Raw genomic sequence first — 20,501 nt, forward strand, 5'->3', positions numbered from 1 at the left:
AACTGAGAACAAACTTTTGTTTATCGTGCTTTGTTTGCACAAACCCTCGTTCAACTATAGTGCTAAGCCCAGGAATGATGGTTTGTTTCTACCCAGCACAAGCAGGAAGCAGGCACAATCAGCTTTCCTCTACATTTAAACACTGCCTTTGTTTGCTGGCCTTTGGTGCTTGGACAAACTGTGTTCTAATGCACATTTTGTTTTTATGCAGAAATCCAGTAACCATGTCCGGATTGGCGTGATCAGCAACCCCAGTGAAGACCCAACCAGCAACAACACAATCATTGCTAGGGCTATATGGGCAGCCTTACAGACGCAGACATCTAACAATGCCAAGAACTTCATCACAAAATTAGCCAAGGAAGAGAATGCAAAGATGCTGGAGGCTGGAGCTGATATTACGGAATTTGCCGTTGGAGTAAGTACAAGCTGGCTTTTGCTGTGAGGTGGTACACTAGTAAAATGGAGCAGCAGTACCCGTTTCTTTTTTTAATTTACAGCTTTCCTGTCTTGTCTCTGAACTTACTTTTACTCAGGGTCTCTTTTCTTTCAGGGTATGGATATTGATATTTTCAAGGAAGCCTTTGACTCTCCTAAAGTGGATTTTGTTCTTTCACATACCATGTACTCCAGGGATGTTCTTAAACTGAAGAAAGGGCAGAGGGCAGTGATCAGCAATGGCAGGGTAAGCTGGATTCCCCCCCCCCCCACAAAGAGAGCTGTTTCACTTCCAGGAAACTGTTTCAACATGCTTAGCCCGCCTAATTCTCCACACTTGAGGGAGTTGAGAATTTTAACTTTGCATATTAGTCAATAAAAATAATGGGATCCAGTCTTTTGATTTGAGATGTCTTTGAAAATTAGTTGAAAATTACTAGTACATGATAGGTCTTTGTTTAGGGTGGCATTAATAGCTGGGTTCACTTTACTTTCATTGAGCTACTTCCTATATAATTTTTAAAGTTCTGTAATGGAAGGCCCAAAAAAGGTTGAATGTTGTTTTACATAGAAGTGTATGATTTCATACTTTGGGAAATGAACAGAGTTTTCCATATATTTGAGTAATGTATCTTGGAGCCTGGAATTTTATTGTTTACACCTGTTTATCCTAATAAGCCCCACATCCGTGTGTGTGTGTGTGTGTGTGTGTGTGTGTGTGAAAGCCACCTTGAATAATTAACAGCAGCATTCAGCTTCTCAGAATGAAACACTTTCCCACAGCAGTCCTCTGGGAATGCATAACTAATGGATCCAAAGAGCACTTGGGTGGCTGTTCTAATGTACTGCATTTGTCTTAGCAGCAAGAATAAAAAAGGCAGCAGTGTCAATTATAAGCAGTCTATTTTGCTTTCCCTGAAATTCGGTTTTTCTTAACTGATTGGCAGTGAAATGGTTTTGATCATAAGAAAATTTGCTTCCTTGCCACATTTATATAATACTTTTCAGTTTAACAAAGCCCCCAGGGCTTCTGACAATATCTGTACTATAAAAAAAACTTTTGCAAAAAACAACAACCAACCAGATGATAAATAAGAATGCATTATCTGTAACTGCTGTTTTAAAACAGCTGCACTGGCTGCCAGTTAGTTTTTGGGCCCAATTTGAGGTGCTCGTGTTAGTGTTTAAAACCTTAAATGACTTAGGCCCCAAATGTTTGAGAAACCACCTCATTTCCTGTGGACTTTCTTGGATGTTAAGATCAGCAGAGGGGGCCCTCTTGGTACCTCTGCCTCCTCAGACGTTTGGCAGGGAGTAAGACAAAGATGGCCTGGGAGAGGGCGTTCTCTGTGACAGCCCTAAGTTGTAGAATTCCCTCCCCACAGAGGTGTGTCTTGTCATCTCTGGCCTTCAACACTTGAGATGTGTGTTTTTAGCACTTGAGATGTGTGTTTCATCCCTGTGACTATAATTTGTTTTAAGCCTTTTTAATACTGAATTTTAAATTATTGTAACCCATCCCAGACCTGCTGGTGAAGAGTGTGTAATAAATTTAATAATAGTAGCAGTAGCAGGAGTAGTAGTGGTAGTAGAAAAGCACAAATATGCTTCTCGCAGGAGCGCATTACAGAGCCTTTGAGGCAGCACCAAAATGGCCCTGTCTTGTGTGACCACTTCACTTTCATGAAGTGAAAGCCAAGACCTCAGATGTTGACCTCATTGGGAAGGTTCACATGGTAGGAAGCAATTGACACAGTTGCTCGTGCAACGACGGACAATGTGAACTTTCGAAGTAGTGAATATTTGACTGGTTAAATTCTGAACAGTAATATGAGTTGGATTACTGTGTGCATCATAGGGGGTGAGTAATTATGGTCCCGCCACAGTTTTCTTCACTTTCCTTGACCGTCTTACTGTTCTAATGCAACCTAATTTTCCATTTTATCTTTAGATCATTGGGCCATTGGAAGATGGTGAGCTTTTTAACCAGGATGACTTTCACTTGTTGGAGAATATTATTTTAAAGACTTCTGGGCAGAAAATAAAATCTCACGTTCAGGAGCTAGGAGTGGAGGAAGATCTGTAAGTAAAAATGAGCCAATGACAGTTTGAAACTTGGGGATTCCATTTGTTCATTTGATTTCTATAAGTAGGAACAGAGTAGATGAGGGAGATTCTTTTTATTTTTGTACTAGTACAAAATACCAGTTTTTAGGTTCCAAGTAAGTTCTCATAATGGGTTGGATTCTATGAACCGAGGACAGACTTCCTCTTGCAGAACAGGGCCTTTCTGCCTTTCCCCTCCCAAGCCATACTTGAAGACTGGGAAACTTTCAGGTGGGGTTTGCAGCATTGGAGGGGGGGAGGTTTATCTTCACAGAAGCAGGCTACTCTTGTGCAAGTACAAAGGCAGGGTCATTCTACAGTGGTGCCTCGCAAGACGAAATTAATTCGTTCCGCAAGTTCTTTCGTCTTGCGAGTTTTTCGTCTTGCGAAGCACGGTTTCCCATAGGAATGCATTGAAAATCAATCAATGCATTCCTATGGAAACCGCCTTCAGACCAGGTCCGGGGACAGTCTGTCCCCCGACCTCTTCTGAAGGCTGGGGGGGCGGACAAGGGCTTTTCTTCCCACCCCCAGCATTTTAAAAAAAAACCGGGACAGCAGAGGACTTCTCCGCTGTCCCGGGGTTTTTTAAAATGCTGGCGGGCGACAGTGCTGCCGCCCGCCAGCATTTTAAGATCGCCCCGGACAGCCTCCGCTGTCCCGGGTTTTTTAGAATGCTGGCGGGCGGCAGCGAAGCCTTCGCTGCCGCCCACCAGCATTCTAAAAAACCCCGGGACAGCGGAGGCTGTCCGGGGCGATCTTAAAGAATCCTTCGCTGCCGCCTGCCAGCATTTTAAAAAACCCCGGGACATTCTCCGCTGTCCCGGGGCAATTTAAAAGCCCCCGGGAAGGCAGGCAGGGGGGACAAAGACTTTTGCCCCCCGCCCGCCTTCGGAAGAGGTCCTGGACCTCTTCTGAAGGCTGGTGGGGGGCAAAAGTCTTTGCTCCCCCCCGCCTGCCTTCAAAAGCCGTTGGGGAGAGCGGAGAATCGCAGCGCGTTTTTCCGCTCTCCCGGGAAGGCAGGCGGGGGGGAGCAAAGACTTTCGCCCCCCGCCGACCTTCAGAAGAGGTCCAGGACCTCTTCTGAAGGCCGGCGGGGGGGCGAAAGTCTTTGCTCCCCCCCCGCCTGCCTTCAAAAGCCGTCCGGGATAGCGGGAAGCGCTTCCCTGCTATCCCGGACCGCTTTTAAAATGCTGGCGATGGGGAGCAAAGCCTTTCGGCCCCCGCCGGCCTTCCTGGACCTCTTCTGAAGGCCGGAGGGGGGGGGGAAAGGCTTTGCTCCCCACCGCCAGCATTTAAAAGAGGTCCCCGGAGATTTCCCTATGGGCTTTCTTCTTGCGAAGCAAGCCCATAGGGAAAATCGTCTAGCGAAGCGACGCAAAAACCGAAAAACCCTTTCGTCTTGCGGGTTTTTCGTCTTGCGAGGCATTCGTCTTGCGGGGCACCACTGTATTTGTGTGTGACACTGCTGGATCCAAACTAGTTACTATTTTATCTTTTGCTAAAGCATCTAGTGTGTCCTTGGCTTCCATATTAAAAATATCACTTGATTAGGCCATTTTAGCATGGAAAGCAAATATCTGAGCAGATGGAATTTGTCTCTGTAGTGCAAGTGATCTTGTAATGAAGGTGGATGCTCTTCTGTCTGCTCAGCCAAAAGGAGAGGCAAGAATTGAATACCACTTCTTTGAGGACCGATACAGGTAAATATATGGATATACAGTATTCTGCTTTTATGTATATGGGTTATGTAAATTGCTTTATAATCTTCAAAAAGCTTCACATTAACTTGGTTTTTTTTATTTGCTAGAATTAGAGAATGCTAATACATCATTTGGGATGTAAGACTAAATAGGAAATTGATTGCTTCTTCCTATGCATTGACAATTCAATCTCTGTTTATAGAAGGCATTGATGAATATATTATGCACTTCTTGGTGGGATTGGGGGTAGGCGTTGCTTATATTTCTCTCATGGGCTAAAACATAACATGCAAATGTCAGTTTGTATTTTTTTCTTTTTCTTTAGCGCAATTAAATTAAGACCAAAGGAAGGAGAGACGTATTTTGACGTTGTGGCTGTTGTGGACCCTGCTACCAGAGATGCACAAAGACTTGCTCCACTACTAATGGTGTGAATATGTTATTAGTTTGCAGTATAACCAGTAGCTGAAGAATGTTTCATAATATACCAAACATTACCTTTCCTTATCTTGATATAGAAGGTTGTTTTCATCACTCTTGAAAACACATTGCCTTTTGTGTAAAGCTTAATATCCGGAACTTAAGTTGTTTTACATTGGAAAGTAATTATTATCAATATGGAGAAGACTAAAATATTTAAGGTGGTTATTTAAATAAAATATAACCTGTTTAATGGGAACCTCAGCTCATCATGTAACAAGATTTTCTGTTTCACCCCTCTAATCTCTTCCTTTTAAAAATCGATCCTTCTAACCTTTCTCTTTCATCCCAGATCGTTTCTAAATAACCTTAGTGTGGCTGCTGCACAGAAAGTTATCTGAGCATTTCAGCTTTAGCTAGCCAATAGAAAGAGACAAATTTGCAGATTTGCAGGGCATTGCAAGAAATGTACACAATTAGCTGTGAATTTAACTTTCTATGTCCCTTGTTTTGTTTTAAGGTATTGAACAAACTAATAAACATGAACCTCAGAGTTTTTATGAATTGCCAGTCCAAACTCTCTGACATGCCTTTGAAAAGGTGAGGAATGGCTAACTTTATAAAATGTAATCAAGTGGGAAGCAAAACTACACTGCTTATTAAAAAATACTGCAAGTTTGCCTCTTGATACTACTGTTGGAAAACTGTAGATTCAAACTGTGTGGCCAGGGCTGTGTGAGTTTCAAGAGAGCTGCATTAGCCTCCCCTTCAATTGAGGTGTGATTTCCATATTGAAAGGAATATTGCCTCCACATAAATCTTGTTTTGTGATCTTAGGCTTCTTTTCAGTGATAAAAGCCATCCTATGTTCTGTCAGCTTTGTAGTAGATCTGCAGAAATTACGAAAATTAATCCTTATTACAATAAAGGTTCATGCAATGGGGGTTGGGACTTTTCTCTTCATGTTGCAGTTTTTTTGTGCATAATGGAATGTCAATCTTCAGGATGGCATTTCAGGAGACTGCTGAAAGAGAGTGAAGTTTCTGACTCATTTCGGTCTTCTACTTTCTGATGCTTTGGTGTTGTTGCTAACATAGGAATTCAATTCTCTATTTTACGCCCCAGTCATTGTTTTGTTTTTAATAGAAGCACAGAAAGGCGAAGAAAGGAATGAGTAATATGAGAGGTGCATAGTTTTTTAAAATGCTTGGCTTGAGTTTTGTTAGGAAAAGGAAAAGCTGAGGCACATCTTCAAGCACCAGAACCTAGAAGGTTGTTTGCTTGTGGGGTTCCAACAGTATGCTTTTTCAAAGCCGTGTATCTTAAATGCTAGGCATGCAGAGGCTATCAAGGTTACAGATTTGAAAGGCATAACATAAAGACAATTGACTGTGACACCTGCAGGATTTGAGATTAAAACATTCTGATACTTGTCATTTTTAAATTTTAGTTTTTATCGCTACGTTTTGGAGCCAGAAATAACTTTCAGTGCAGAGAAACTCTTCGTTCCTGGCCCAGTAGCCAAATTCTTGGATATGCCCCAGTCCCCCTTGTTTACTTTGAATCTAAACACGCCTGAGAGCTGGATGGTGGAGTCAGTAAGGACACCGTATGATCTTGACAACATTTATTTAGCGGAGGTAAGTCCAGTCAATGTGTGTGTCCCAATCTGAAGAGGAGGGTATATTTCAGAATTTATACTACTACTACTACTACTACTACTAGTAATTATAATAAATAAAAATATTTATACCCCATGCATCTGGCTGGGTTGCAAACAAAACCATTTAATCAACTTTAGCCTTAATTTCAGGTTAAAATTGCTCTAATTAACTGGTGCGGCTAAATTTGGAGAGCAAACTGCACAAACACACTCCTCCCTTTGCCAAATGTTGTTTGTTTGTTTGTTTGTTTGTTTGTTTGTTTGTTTGTTTGTTTCAGGACAGACCACTGTGCCTTGCCTGATAGCAGCAAGAACCACAAACAACTGAAGCCAGTTGTGCTCAGTTGAAATCAGTGCAGATCATTTTCTTGCATGAGGTTTCCTCACCATGCATATGGGAGTTCTTATTAATAAGCCATTTTGCTGCTGTTGTATTAGTTTTAAGAAAGGGGTGGGGGCCCTGGGGACCTCCAGGTGCTCTTGGACTTTATCTGCCACCAGCCTCAGCTTTTACCTTGTTATGTTTCTTGACTGCTTAAAAAATAGGTTTTCCTTTTCCCAGGTGGAGAGTGTTGTGGCAGCTGAGTACGAGTTAGAGCACCTCCTTTTGGAAGGGCACTGCTATGATATCACGACAGGGCAGCCCCCGCGAGGGCTCCAGTTCACACTGGGAACATCAACAAACCCCGTGGTTGTCGACACCATTGTTATGGCCAATTTAGTAAGCGACTATTTTCCTCACTGAATTAAAGTGGAAAACCTGTTGAAACGGATCTGAGTGCTCCAATTGGCCACTCAAGTGACTTATGCTTTTAATATGGGAAGAGGCAAGCCTAAATTTTCTGGTGTTGGAAGTGCCTAATTCCTAAGGTCTAATTTGAAGACAGAGTTAACAGAGCATTCTGATTGTGGGTTGGCCATCATATTCTCGGGAGCTTGTTTGCTGTGTAACCACTGCTAATTAAGGGAAGCATTTTATTCTCTCTCATCTTGATGTGATGCTCAGTACTAAGCAAGTTATCTATCACGCGTATTTGTCTTTTCTCTTTTCCCTTCACAGGGCTACTTCCAGCTGAAAGCCAATCCTGGTTCCTGGTTCCTGAGACTTAGAAAGGGAAGGTCTGATGATATCTACAGAATTTACAGGTGAGGTGGTAAAAAGCATAACTCTTGGGTTTGTATGTTTTTGGTTAAAATCCATTTGGGCTAGTATGGTCTTTCAGCATGGCATTGTGTTGAGCAGGGTTTTTTTCTCTCTTACTTGGCAATACACGAGTTCACATCTGGGTTCTCTTCACCTCCCGAAGCTAACAAATTAGGAATTGTGTGAAATGTGTTTCATGTTTTCAGTTTATATTTATTTCTGAAATACTTGGGAGGCGTACTGTGAAGGAAAAGCATTGTTTGATATAGGTTCATGATGAAAAGTAGGAAAGAATTAGCAGAACTAGTAACAAAACAGCACTCCTCCTACAGTGATTATTGAGCTAATTTAATTTAATTATTCTGATCAATTTTAGCCACGATGGTACAGATTCTCCACCAGATGCCAGTGATGTTGTTGTTGTTATCAACAACTTCAAGAGCAAAATTATTAAAGTGAAGGTGAGTTTGAAAAAGACACAATAAAAGTAGTAATTACAGCAACATTTGTTTAAATGCACACACTCACCGCATATTTATAAAAAAATATGACAATGTTTGCCCTCCTATAGAGGGCTTTCTGGACAAAACAGAGAAATGCAATCCTTTAAAGTTTCGGGTAAGTTAGGAGATGGGACAACATCTGAATAATCATCCGTAATGCAACACCTCTTCCTAGAATTTATACTTCCCAGCTTATTAGAAGAGCAAAAGGAAGCTCCATTTGGCTCCTTATTTGTCTGTTAGGTAGGAGCATCTGCCCTACAAATGCTCTGCCAACTCACAGAATGGGATGCTGATATGGAGAAGGGGTCATTGGAAACCAAGCTTTCACACACCCCATGAACAGGAGGGGGTAGGGAAAGATGCAAACGGAAGGGTGGCCTATATATACAGAACTACACACTGCAAGTCCTAGAATATATTTAATAACCTTTTGTGTTTGAATATAGTTGCCAAACCTGCATTTCTGAGTTTACTTGTATACATCAAGGATGGGGAGACTGTGGCCCTCCAGATGATGGCTTCCAAATCCCTTCGACCCGAGCTGGCGTGGTCAGAGATCAGGGATGAAAGGCTCTGCAGTCCTGGAGGTCACAGGTTCCCCACCCCTGACATATATTAAAGAGGAAGTGCGCCCATCTTTTCTTCTAGTATTTCTCATCATGCGAGGTAATCCGGAAGTGATATTGTAGGAGATGCAGTTTACTCGAATTGAATGTTTCACCTTTCCTTCAAGCCAAAGAACTAGCTGGAATTTCATTTTGAGATTTCTTAGTCAAACATATCCTCCCTGCCCCTCAAGGTGTCATTGTCTACAATTTACTTGGTAGTGTGGCACAATTCTAATTGGGGGGAAAACACAAAATGTATCAAGCCAGATGGTGTTTCAAAAGAAGCTTTTAGTAAGAAGCTTAAGCTAATTCACTGTTCTTTCTTCACAGGTTCAGAAGAAATTGGATATGCTGAATGAAGATTTGCTAAGTGATGGAACAAACGAAAACGAATCTGGATTTTGGGAATCTCTTAAATGGTGGGCATGGCTGTCTTCATTCACTGCCTTTCAAGTTTGCTAACCTGAAAGATTCCTTGATCCTTGTAGCTGCTACAGAATACATATAATCCTGATGTGTCTCGTTATAATTAAATACCACATCACTAAATTTAGAGTACTTTTTAATTTTTTGATTAAGAATGACTTGATGCCATCCTTTCATAGGAGTAGGTATTGCTTTGCCACTAAATCAAATGTGAATAAATTTGAGAAGAGTTGTAATGCTGTCTGCAGAATTGTTCATTGTTTTTTCAGCGAGTGTGATTAACGTTTGGTGGCAGGAGCTTCCATTGGAAAGTTCTATGAAATCAGCGCATTTGTTTTTGAATGGAATGTTTCACATTCAAAAGAGGCTGGATTTTCTGTCTTTAGGTTTCCCATCTTGAGGTTATGATAATATGAAGCATCCCAGGCAGGCAGGCAATGCCTGCTACAGTCCCAACAAGTGTTGGTTAGGTGGAGAATATAGAGTGGAAGTGTAAACCTGGCTGTCTTATGTGATGTTGCAGTATAAACATTGCTCTCCCCCCCTCCTTTTTAAGGGGCTTCACGGGCGGACAGAAGAAAGAAGAGGTGAAGCAGGAAAAGGATGATGTGATCAACATATTTTCTGTGGCATCAGGGCATCTATATGAGAGATTTCTCCGGTTAGTCTAGAATCAGTAGTGCATGACTCAAATTGGAAAGCATATTACTACTACTTGTAAACCACAGTTTAAGAGACTCTGTAGATAACCTTTATAGGCTACATTTCTGCATTGCAGAGGGTTGGAGTAGGTGACCCTTCGGGTCTCTTCCAACTCTATGGTTCTGTGTACCTGGAATATAAGACCATATATCTAAAAACCTTGTGGGTTTCCCCCCCTGTATGAATATAGCCATAATGCAGCACCAAAAAAAAACAACACATAACTTGCCTTGTGGTATGTATTATTAAGATACAATTGGTCAAAGTATGCTGATATAGCAAGGGTCATATAATATTGATCTTCTCGTGGTGCCATCAGTAATTTCATGAATACAAATTTCCTGAAGGAGCGAGATGTGAGAGCAGGACACTGTACGCTGCTAATTTGGGTTAGTTCTAGATTTATTTATTTATTTTTAAATCACCTTTGCCTGTCTATTGCCTTAACAGGATAATGATGCTATCTGTGCTGAAACACACACAAACTCCAGTGAAGTTCTGGTTCCTGAAGAACTATTTGTCACCTACGTTTAAGGTTTGTTGTAAGAACTTGCTTTATATTTTATTTGTTGGAAGCCCGAAGCTTCCCAGCCCCTCTCCCTCTACTATGTCTGTTTCTGTGTATCTTCAGCTACTTGCACGTGCACCTTTATCATTGAGAGATTAGTGGTAGTAATTTTATTTATTAAATTTCTTAAGTTATTTTCTCAAAAACAAGAAAGCATTTAAAATATACAAGAGACAATAGATGCTTCTTGTCATGTTTATATCCTGCTCTTCCTCCCAAAGCAGCCCGGGGAGGAATAAATATCTGGTTCCTTTAAGGTTTTTATTGGGTTTTGTTTTTGTGTTGCTATAAGCATAAAGTACAGTGGACGCTCGGGTTGTGAACGTGATCTGTTCGGGATGCATGTTCGCAACCTGCAGCGTCCGCAACCCGCAGCGGCGCGTCTGCGCATGTGCGGGTTGCAATGCGGCACTTATGCACAAAGCGCGATTGCCGAAACCTGGAAGTAACCCATTCCAGTACTTCCGGGTTTTGGCGGTCCGCAACCCCCCCAAAAAACGCAACCTGAACCGTCTGTAACCTGAGGTATGACTGTACTTTAAATATCATTTTGTATCAGAAACTGTTGGTACCACAAAGCATTATTTTGTTCCAGGAATTCATCCCATATATGGCTGAAAAATACAATTTCCAGTATGAACTAGTCCAGTACAAATGGCCACGATGGCTTCACCAGCAAACAGAGAAGCAGCGCATCATCTGGGGCTACAAAATTCTTTTTCTGGATGTGCTGTTCCCCCTTGCTGTTGATAAATTCCTGTTTGTAGATGCTGACCAGGTAAGTGGTCTTCAAGCTTCAAAAATTACCAGGTCAGTGCCATACATCTTTGCTGGCACATGCAAGAGGGTACTCTCAGAAAAGTGCAGTAAAATGGAGAAATTAGCAACCAGGGAATAAACGCTCTGGGAGGCAAAACAGAGCAAGTTTTGTGCCTTCAGCAGATGTTAGGCCTATCCCATATCTCTACCAACATCTGCTTGTGGCTGATTGCTCTTTCTCTCCACCCAGAGCCCATGTTAGGATGGTGGAAGGAGGCTGTACAGTTCCCAGGAGGAGGGAAGGAAGAGTTCATTGCCATCTTGGGTCATGTTCAGTCAGAGAAACAGAGGGCAGATCCTGATTTGGTAAAGCGGGTCTGGAGTTGTTCCCATCTATGGCAGTGGCCTTGGTAGTGGAGATGAAAGCGAAGTTGAGAAGCCAGGACTGTCATGTGTATCTCACCTGTCAATCTTGATGGGCCTTTAGTTAATAACTCTCATAACTTTTGGAGGTTGTAGTCCCACATTCTCAACAGAACTGAAATTGAAAGTGGGGTATGAATGACTTTTCTTTAGATTGTGCGTACAGACCTCAAGGAGCTAAGAGATTTCAACTTGGACGGGGCCCCTTACGGTTACACACCATTCTGTGAAAGTCGCAGAGAGATGGATGGATACAGATTCTGGAAGTCAGGATACTGGGCAAGTCACTTGGCAGGAAGAAAATACCACATCAGGTGATAGAAGTTTGTTGTTCCTGATACTGTGCTGCTGTTTGCTTCTGCTTTTTTTTATAGTACTACTTGAAAGCGCTGCATCATCCAACTGCTGCTGTCTAGTGATGGTGAAATGGTGTTGAAAACATGTGTTTGTGTGTAGGATTTGTGCCTCTTGTATTGGAAGTTCCATCACAAAATGAAGAGTGCCCATTTGACATTTTAGACAATAGTAGTCTATTTCTTGTATGCTTTCCTTTTGTAGACACAAAATCTTCATTGTCATAGGTTAATTTATCATAAGACATATGGGTTTACCTTTGACAGGAACAAACGCAAATAGATTAATGTGATGCATTCTGTTTTTTAGAACATTCATCCAATTTGCCTGCTTGTGATATATTTATTTTGAGAATATTATCTGTGCATTTTGCATTTTACCGCCTAAGGTAGCAGTCAGTGAAACAGTTGCTCTCTTTGTTCTTAGTGCTCTCTATGTTGTGGATTTGAAGAAGTTCCGGAAGATAGCTGCTGGGGATCGGCTTAGAGGACAATATCAAGGCCTGAGCCAGGATCCCAACAGTCTCTCCAACCTTGATCAGGTACTTGTTATGCTTTCATTACAGTTTTGTGTTTTTTAAAATAATTTTAAACAACTTAATTCTGTCTTTTGGAAAGCTGCAGGGTCAGCACATAGGTACTGTGTTCTTCGTTCTATAAGACGCACCAGACCACAAGACGCACCTAGTTTTTGGAGGAGGGAAACAAGAAAAAATATATTCTGAATCTCAGAAGCCAGAACAGCAAGAGGGATCGCTGCACAGTGAAAGCAGCGATCCCTCTTGCTGTTCTGGCTTCTGGGATATCTGCGCAGCCTGCCTTCGCTCCATAAGACGCACACAGATTTCCCCTTACTTTTTAGGAGGGAAAAAGCGAGTCTTATAGAGCAAAAAATACGGTAATTAAGATGGGTGCTTGATGGCGGGAGGACACATATTGAGGTTGGTATGGAGGCAAAATAGGACACATAAAGCACTAGTGGCAGGTGAATGGCCAAGTGGAACTCAATAACCATAAACTGAAGGGACCTTCTGTGGCATGTGGGCTCTAGGACCGGTGTGACAACCAAGTGTATCAGTTGTGGGACAGGAGGAAACGTGGTCACTTAGACGGAACTAGAGCTCTTTGCTTTTAAAAGCCAATAATTTATGGTTTGATAGTTGCCAGGCTTGAAAAAGAAAAACAGCTAGATACTGAGGGCTTACAAATTCTCATTCTGTCCAATGTCTTCATGTTGTTATAACTGTAATCCATCATTCTTGTCTCTTCTTCATGAATCTTTTATGGTCTGAAAACCACATGGGGTGATCTCAGCTAGATTTGTGTTCCAGCGTATAATTTTTTTTGGTCATGTTTTTGCTGTTAAAGTTTGGAGGGCTGTTTGTTTGTGTTCATGCTTGCTTTTCCAGGATTTCTTGTGCCTGCACTATTCTTAGTTTTCATATGATTACTGGGTTAAAAGAACTGCAATTTTGTTTTCCTTCCAAAAGGACTTGCCAAACAACATGATCCATCAGGTGCCCATTAAATCACTCCCGCAAGAGTGGCTTTGGTGTGAAACGTGGTGCGATGATGCTTCGAAGAAAAGAGCAAAAACCATTGATCTGGTAAGACTCCTTTGTACACAACAAAGCAGGAAGGGGCACGTGCCACATATCAGTAAGATTTCAGTGTGTTTAAATTCTGTAATTTTATCACAGCAGTAAGGGTACTTTCTCTAGCTTTCCTGCTTTCATACTTTTTCAAAGAAAAACTTCATAAGTTAAATAAGGGGGGTGTTGTGTTCAGATTTTGCATTCCCAGGAGGTAATTTAATCTCCAAAGACTGGCCTGGGGACCAAAAGCATCAATTGTGACCTCTTTGTAAAGTTGTTGCCTTCTGGCAGTGAGTGCTTCACAATTGTGGACCATATGCAACCTGGCATAGCAATGCATATGTTTGAAACTATGTTCAGGGATCTCAGACCCATCCCCTAAATTTTGTGGAACTCTACAGTGTTTAAATTGGAAAAACTGCAACTGTTGTTAGTGGCCTGGTTCGCATATCACATTAGACCATATTTAAATACAAGTTATGGTTTAATTTAGTAACAAAGGTTTGTTTGGAAAGAAACAAACCACAAGCTCAAGCCCAGACTCTGACTTGCTTCCCAGCACGCCAGGTATTCCTATTAAACCATAGTTTGCTTTAACTATGGTTTTAACATGGCATGTGAATCAGACCAATAACAGTGAAATTAAAATAGAATGAGCAGCATAGTTTCGCTGTCCAATCATATTCAGGGCTTGAGCTACACAGGCACTGTTCAGTAAGTTTACCCTGTATGTATGAAAGGCCACAGATTTATTGGCAATGACTTATGTGTTGTGTTGCAGTGCAATAACCCAATGACCAAAGAGCCAAAGCTGCAGGCGGCGATGAGAATCGTCCCTGAGTGGCAGGACTACGATCAAGAAATTAAGCAGCTTTTTAGGCGTTTCCACGAAGAAAAAGAATCGGGAGCGCTTTTTGAGACAAATGAAACTAAACCACAAAGTCGAGAAGGTAATTGGTTTCCCTCACTGCTTTTAAGATGCAGCTGTTACCTGTACACTGAGGTCAGGTGTGCCTGCTGATGGAGTTGTCTGCCCATTTCCTAAGACACAAAAGCTCAAATTGGACCATTTTAAGGCATAAATGCAGAAAATATACTATAGTGAGCCATTTAAACTTCAACCTGTGATAACTGACTATGCAGGTTTTATTGTGCCAAAGGTGAGACGTCTGCACTAGAAGAAATGGTAGTCAGTCCCTCAGTTATTTTGACCTTTGGAAAATCAGTATATTAACTGCTTTTTAAAAAGTGGTTCTAAAGTCATGGTTATGTAACTTTCATACATATTCCCCCTCTCCACTTCTCTTCCACAGAAATGGCAGCGCATATGGAATTATGATCTATGGTGACCCACCATGTGAGACTATTTCATAGACAATTTTTCTATCAAATGCTAGTTTTTTCTAGTATGTTCGCAAGACTGCTAAGAAAAACTGAAGGGGAGGGTGACAAGCTGTATTACACATGATTCGAATTTGATTTTGGCTGATGGAATAGAATCTGGATTATTGGGATTAGCGGAACTATCTTTCTTTATGCCTGCAAGAGATGGAGGAGCCCACAGAGGACTATACAGTTTTGTAAATGATTCATGTATGCTGAAAAGCAGCAAGTCTCTTCATCTATTTTTTGGCTACTGCACCACTGGACATCGAGATTCTGGGTCACCTCTGCCTTTCTCAGGAGCCCAGAAGAAAGGTATTACTCTGAGAGGGTAAAACCTTGAGAATACACAGGCACTGCCCTCCTTTGTGGATTGAGGTAGGGCCAACTCTTTCAGGTTTGAACAGGGCTTGTTGTCATGCCTTGAATCGAATTACACAGGTATAGATGTCAAACGGATTCAGGTTTTTTTAAAAAAGAAAATTACACCTTCAGTTCTGGAAGAACTACAGTTCCTTCTATTTAAAATGCATTGTGAATAACTCATTTGTTGTAAGGCAAAATTTCAAAGCAACCCAGCCAACTTCAAGAAATATACATTACAAATGAATGCATATTTTAATGAAGCAAACTGTGTGTGGCATCTAATATTTTTTTCATTGCAGACCTAAGAGAGTTGTTATTGAAGACTGCAAAATTAGTAGGGCATTAAGACTTCTGTGAATTTGTGGCTCTCATGAATGTACTTTTGTTTATGCAAAACTGTGGAAGCTTTTTGATTTTGTAAGTTTCATAAGTTTATTTTCCCTCAAACACGAGTGATTTCAGGTCAATAAAGCCTTAGAGTTCCTAAATCTTACACTCTAATCCTCCTCTCGTGGGCTCCATGCCCTTCCTAATTGCTTCATTTCAGTTTTTCCTTAAATGCATCTTACTATAAAATGTCAGTCTTCTCTTGCTTTCACACTTTCCAAATTCTGTTTGGGCCAGGTTTCCAGCTGCGGAAAACATTTCCCTCTAGAAAACTGACCTTTGAAGGAGATAACCAACCTTGTACTTTACTTCGTTTTCTATCTCCAATAACTCTCCCTCCACCGCCACAATCTCCATTTCATATGAAGTAGGCAAGTCTGGCACAAAACCACCATGTTTGAGATGTACTAAACAGCCATTTGTGATTGTAAAAATTTTGTCAAATCACCACAAAAATTATCAAACCAGGTCATTCTTTTAACTTCACTAAGGGCAGAAGCTCCTCTTCCCTGACTGGCCCTGGCTCATAGCAAGGAAGCAGGGTGTTTTTCAGAGTTCTTTCATCTTCTGTCTTCGGATTTCACCTTTTTTCACTTTTTCCCTGAGTACTTGCTATTGTTCCCCCCACTATTTCAGTGCGACCAGATGGTTGGGGAAGGGAAATTATAATGGGGGTTAAATAAATTTAAGATGACTAGAGAGCAGCTTCTTCCTTCATCTTCCCCTCTGTCCTGACATCTGGTTCTGCCTTCCCCATCAGCTGGGGAAGAGAATATTGGACTGAACACACCAGCCGCTTCCCACATAGATGGGCAGCAGACAAAAAACATCATGTTGATACTCAACATCCAGCAGCTTCCATATGAGTTCCCTTAGCTTACCTGGGTCCAGATCAGAGCGTTCCAGATCCAGGCACAGTGTAGGAAGCACAACATCCTGAAAGTCCACAGGTAGACCTGGTCTCACATCCCTACCCCTGCTGGGGATTCCATGCCTACCAAATAAATTGCTCAGCAGTAGCAAGGATCCCGTAGATTGAGGCGGATCATATAGCCCTTTCCCTATTTGATTTGAGCTGGAAAAGAAGAACACTCAGGGGAGATTAATGGTAACAAAGGGCATGATGGGCTTTTTCTTTGGCCAGAGTTTTCTGAAGATAAATGAGGCAAAGAGGGAGATGCCTCCAAAAGAGAACAGGGGCTGTCTCTCCTCCCCTACCTCCCAGGAGCTGCCTAAGACATCTAACACACTTGCTTGCAAAAGGTGAGGGCTGGCCAGAAACACCCAAGGCCAAATAGGGTAGACAGCCCTCTGGATGCCCAGAATTCATGCTTTTGTTTTACCCAGTCTCTTTTTTTAATCCAAAGGACAATCTTTACACAAGTGGGGATATACAAGAGCCGAAATATCCCTAGGGTTAGGCTCCCAAAGTGGTGAGCCACAGCCTTGAGGAACATGGACCCTCTCCAATATGTTCTACCCAAATGCTCTTTTTCTGGGCTGTTTCCAAAAGATTGACCAGTGAGCAGGGCTTCTTTGAGAAAACAGACTGTAATGAGCCTTCACTGACTGTGGGTGAAAAAATTCTTTGTCCATTGATAATGGAGAAGAAGTTCTTCAGGTTCTCCATATTGGGCTGAGGGTGGAGGACTTAAGCAGTAAATATAGAGTGCTTCTCAAGTAGCCTGTAAAATGGACCTAAATCTCGCCTTCTGCATAGAGCTGCTTATCTCAGTTTCGTGAAGGTCAAAATAGTTTCACCACCACACCTGATACTCTCTACACAACATGGATACTATGTCACCTTGCTGCCAAATGCCTTTCTGATTGATACCAGACCGTGCACATCAGAAAGAGTGTGGAGCGTAGGTGGCTCAGGCTTAGGTGTATCCAACTTTCAGTGAAGGTAATTCAGCTGGTACACAAATGACTTGATGTAGTGCTAAATTTATGGAAACACCAGGAGGGCTGATTGTAAAGGAACACAGTTACCTTCTGAAATATGGTGTACATGATCCAGTGTGAAGATTTGCAGATGCTCTAGTCAGGGTGATATGCCAAACCCTCTAGTTGTGAGCAATTATATAATTATAGAAGAAATGTGTAATTTTCTAGCTCTTGAATGAGCTAGGGGTGACATGATTTCAACAAGAACAGAATTGAACTGCATTTTCTTGACATGTGCGCCACCAATAGAGCATAAAGTATAGCACTTACGGTGCTATTTTAAAGAAAGGCACTTGGAAAGCTATTTATTAAACTTGCTGCAGCTATTGAGACAGCTTTATATGCTTGCTTAGCTTCATAAAGAGGATTTTTTAAAGTTCATTGTGAAATGTTTTCCAGTTGTGTGTGAAGGTTGTGTTAGCATTCCAGAAAATCGAAGTATAAAAATAAGGAAATGGAAACCAATATTTTTCTAAACGGCCGTTTCTTTAGGATTGGCAGTTTGATTCTCTCCCCCACCCCCTTATTTAACATTCATTTGCCCCCAGTTTGGGTGGTGATCAAGCAACAATGCTCTGTCTTTAGACTTGTGGGTTCTGAAGCTCCTTAAGAGATGACAACTCCTCTGTCAGGTTTCACAACTTGAACAAAGGAAAGAGAGAATGAGAGAGGCTATTGATGCAGTTGCCTCTTCCATGTTCTCTCTGCTTCCTCTGCATCACATGGGATCTGTGGCAACTGAAAGGTAGCAGACATTCATATTTGCTCAGATTCACAGCCACCTCGATGTCCCATTATAAGACTGAAGTTCAACAGAAAGTGTCTCTGTTCACCATCCGTGCATTATGACGCTATATGAAGAGGGCTCTCCCCAAATGAGGGAACTTCCTTCACCTAAAGATTTTGGAGAACACAAAGTTCCAGCCCCTGCCAGTCAGTGCAGAACACAAATATTCAGGCTGACTTATAGATAAAATCTGTGTTATTTTGACATAATTACACACATTAAACCTTAGTGCTTAACTTATTTCTAAATCTAGGGCATTGCCTGAAAAATAAGGTAAGCATTTCATAGGAAATCTGCTACAGTTATCTGTATTTGTTGGCTCCTTATCTAGGTTACTGCATCCTGACAACTGGCTGAAGGGGGAACCTAGGTGCTTAGCTAGTAAGGGATTCTGGGGATATCTGGTGTGCAGGGTGGTGGTGAGGCAAGCTGATAAGGGATCCACATAAGGTCATTGCTTTTCATGCTCAATTTCTCTCCCTTAAGTATGGAGGAGAAGCTTAGAAACCTGGAGTAGTTATGCCCATCAGGAGGCCCATCAGATAAAGTGGGTTGGCTCAGGTATTGGAGGGGTGAAAGGGATAACAAAGCTAAGGGACCTAGATGGCTGTATTAAGCAATTTGGTTTACAGTAGTTACACAGCTTATGGTGGTCATGTCCCTGCACAAACCATTCTCTCCTAAAAGGATGGCACTGCTGGGTTACTTGGGTTATAAGTACATTACTATTTATATCGGCTCATTTATAAGCTTCCCTATCTGTTAGACCTGGAAAAACGGCACTAGTAATAATTAAATCACACTGGTTGAAGAATAATGCTGGCTTACAAAAGCACTATAGAACCTTCATTGTACAGAATACTGTAAGCACAAATAGACAGGTCCCTATTTGTACTTTTAATGTCCTTGAGACCTAAATATCAAGCTGGTTTTGCAAACTCTGTTTTGAAGATTGCCTGTGTTGTAGTAATTTCTGCTCTTCTCTTTCCCCTGCCCACCCCAAAAGAAATTCCAGCAGTTCCCTTTCTCTCTCCCCCACCCTTTCTTTTTAAAGCATGAAAGTCAGAGATGGAAGTAATTGTTAGCTAGCTGTTGGGCTTAAAATGGGAATGAGCAAAGGTTTTTTTGCAGCATTTATATACCTTTTTCTCTTTCAGCTGTGTCCCCATTCAATAATAATGTGCTGAGTGAAGCTCCTCATATCTGTTGATGTACAAAATGTTCAGTACCTTCAGAATGTTACCAGGTTATAATTTATCCTCCCAGGTCTGCTAAACACAATAAAGCTATTTTCATTGTTCCTCTTTAACAAATGTTGTTCTGATTTATTGGGTTCTGATAATGTACTAAGTTTGGGGTCTGCAGAATTTACAGAATCTAACTCTATCTGAGAAAGCCTTGCAGTGTGCCAGGGTTTTCTGTTAGCCACTGAAAAGTGGTATGAGGTATTCCAGTAGTTAAAAGGTTGTCCTTCCCACTGTATCAAAGGAACTTGGCCATTCAGGTGAGACGTTTTATTTGTTTTTTGTCCTTGCTGTGTCATGGGCTCAGGGTGAATGCATAACTCAGACTACTATTTAAATGAGTAAATGACTTGACAGAACACATGAGAGCAGGTTTCAAATGATGGAATATAACCATAAAAGAGCAGAGAGAATTATTTTAGAATTCACACTTCTACCCAGTTCTTGCAGGGAACTCAAAAGTATCATGGGGTTTCCCATTCAGCGATTATAATAAAATATTCAAGGTGTTGGGTTACCTGTTCTTCATTACATTGCCCAATATTGCATGCCATTAATGCTTTGTAGCCAGGATCTAGTTCTCATGTTAATAAGCATGTGTACATTTGCGAATTGCATCCATGTTATACAAATGCCACTCCTACTTCTACCTTTTCAGAGAGAGTATGTGTAGGCAGAAAATGCCAGCTCCCAGCCCTAGATACCCAACCAAAGGTAACTATATGCGGTGTATTCTGTCATATGAAGAGTTTACACAATGAAGTGCTCATGTCCAAGATAGGCTTTAACTAAATGTTTCACTTTTATTACCCAGATGGGATAGATTACCCAGTTGCCAGTATATTAACTAAAATATAGCTAACTGTAAGCTGAAACCATAAACTATTGAAAGTACACTGGTAAGTCTGCTCTCCTGCTCTACTTAGTCAAGGGCTGGAAGCACTGCTGATTATTCATTTGGAGTTTTAAATAT

General features: G+C 41.5%; 1 protein-coding gene across 2 annotated transcripts in view; it reads left to right on the plus strand.

Moving 5' to 3' along the window:
- UGGT1 (UDP-glucose glycoprotein glucosyltransferase 1) overlaps window positions 1–15,651 on the plus strand; it is a 39,719-nt gene extending 24,068 nt beyond the window's left edge. For both annotated transcript variants that reach the window (XM_081911531.1, XM_081911532.1), the window contains 19 exons: window positions 212–418; window positions 554–685; window positions 2,390–2,520; window positions 4,152–4,247; window positions 4,573–4,675; window positions 5,188–5,267; window positions 6,118–6,307; window positions 6,893–7,051; window positions 7,391–7,476; window positions 7,851–7,935; window positions 8,919–9,007; window positions 9,571–9,675; window positions 10,167–10,251; window positions 10,880–11,062; window positions 11,620–11,780; window positions 12,247–12,361; window positions 13,310–13,426; window positions 14,196–14,364; window positions 14,728–15,651. In XM_081911531.1, the coding sequence (XP_081767657.1) occupies window positions 212–418; window positions 554–685; window positions 2,390–2,520; window positions 4,152–4,247; window positions 4,573–4,675; window positions 5,188–5,267; window positions 6,118–6,307; window positions 6,893–7,051; window positions 7,391–7,476; window positions 7,851–7,935; window positions 8,919–9,007; window positions 9,571–9,675; window positions 10,167–10,251; window positions 10,880–11,062; window positions 11,620–11,780; window positions 12,247–12,361; window positions 13,310–13,426; window positions 14,196–14,364; window positions 14,728–14,753 (2,319 nt within the window). In that variant the 3' untranslated portion in view covers window positions 14,754–15,651. The remainder of the gene's footprint in view (window positions 1–211; window positions 419–553; window positions 686–2,389; window positions 2,521–4,151; window positions 4,248–4,572; window positions 4,676–5,187; window positions 5,268–6,117; window positions 6,308–6,892; window positions 7,052–7,390; window positions 7,477–7,850; window positions 7,936–8,918; window positions 9,008–9,570; window positions 9,676–10,166; window positions 10,252–10,879; window positions 11,063–11,619; window positions 11,781–12,246; window positions 12,362–13,309; window positions 13,427–14,195; window positions 14,365–14,727) is intronic.
- Window positions 15,652–20,501: the final 4,850 nt, after the last annotated feature.

The sequence above is a fragment of the Podarcis melisellensis genome, assembly GCF_964234715.1.
Source record: "Podarcis melisellensis genome assembly, chromosome: 5".
In the NCBI taxonomy this organism is placed as follows: Eukaryota; Metazoa; Chordata; class Lepidosauria; order Squamata; family Lacertidae; genus Podarcis; species Podarcis melisellensis.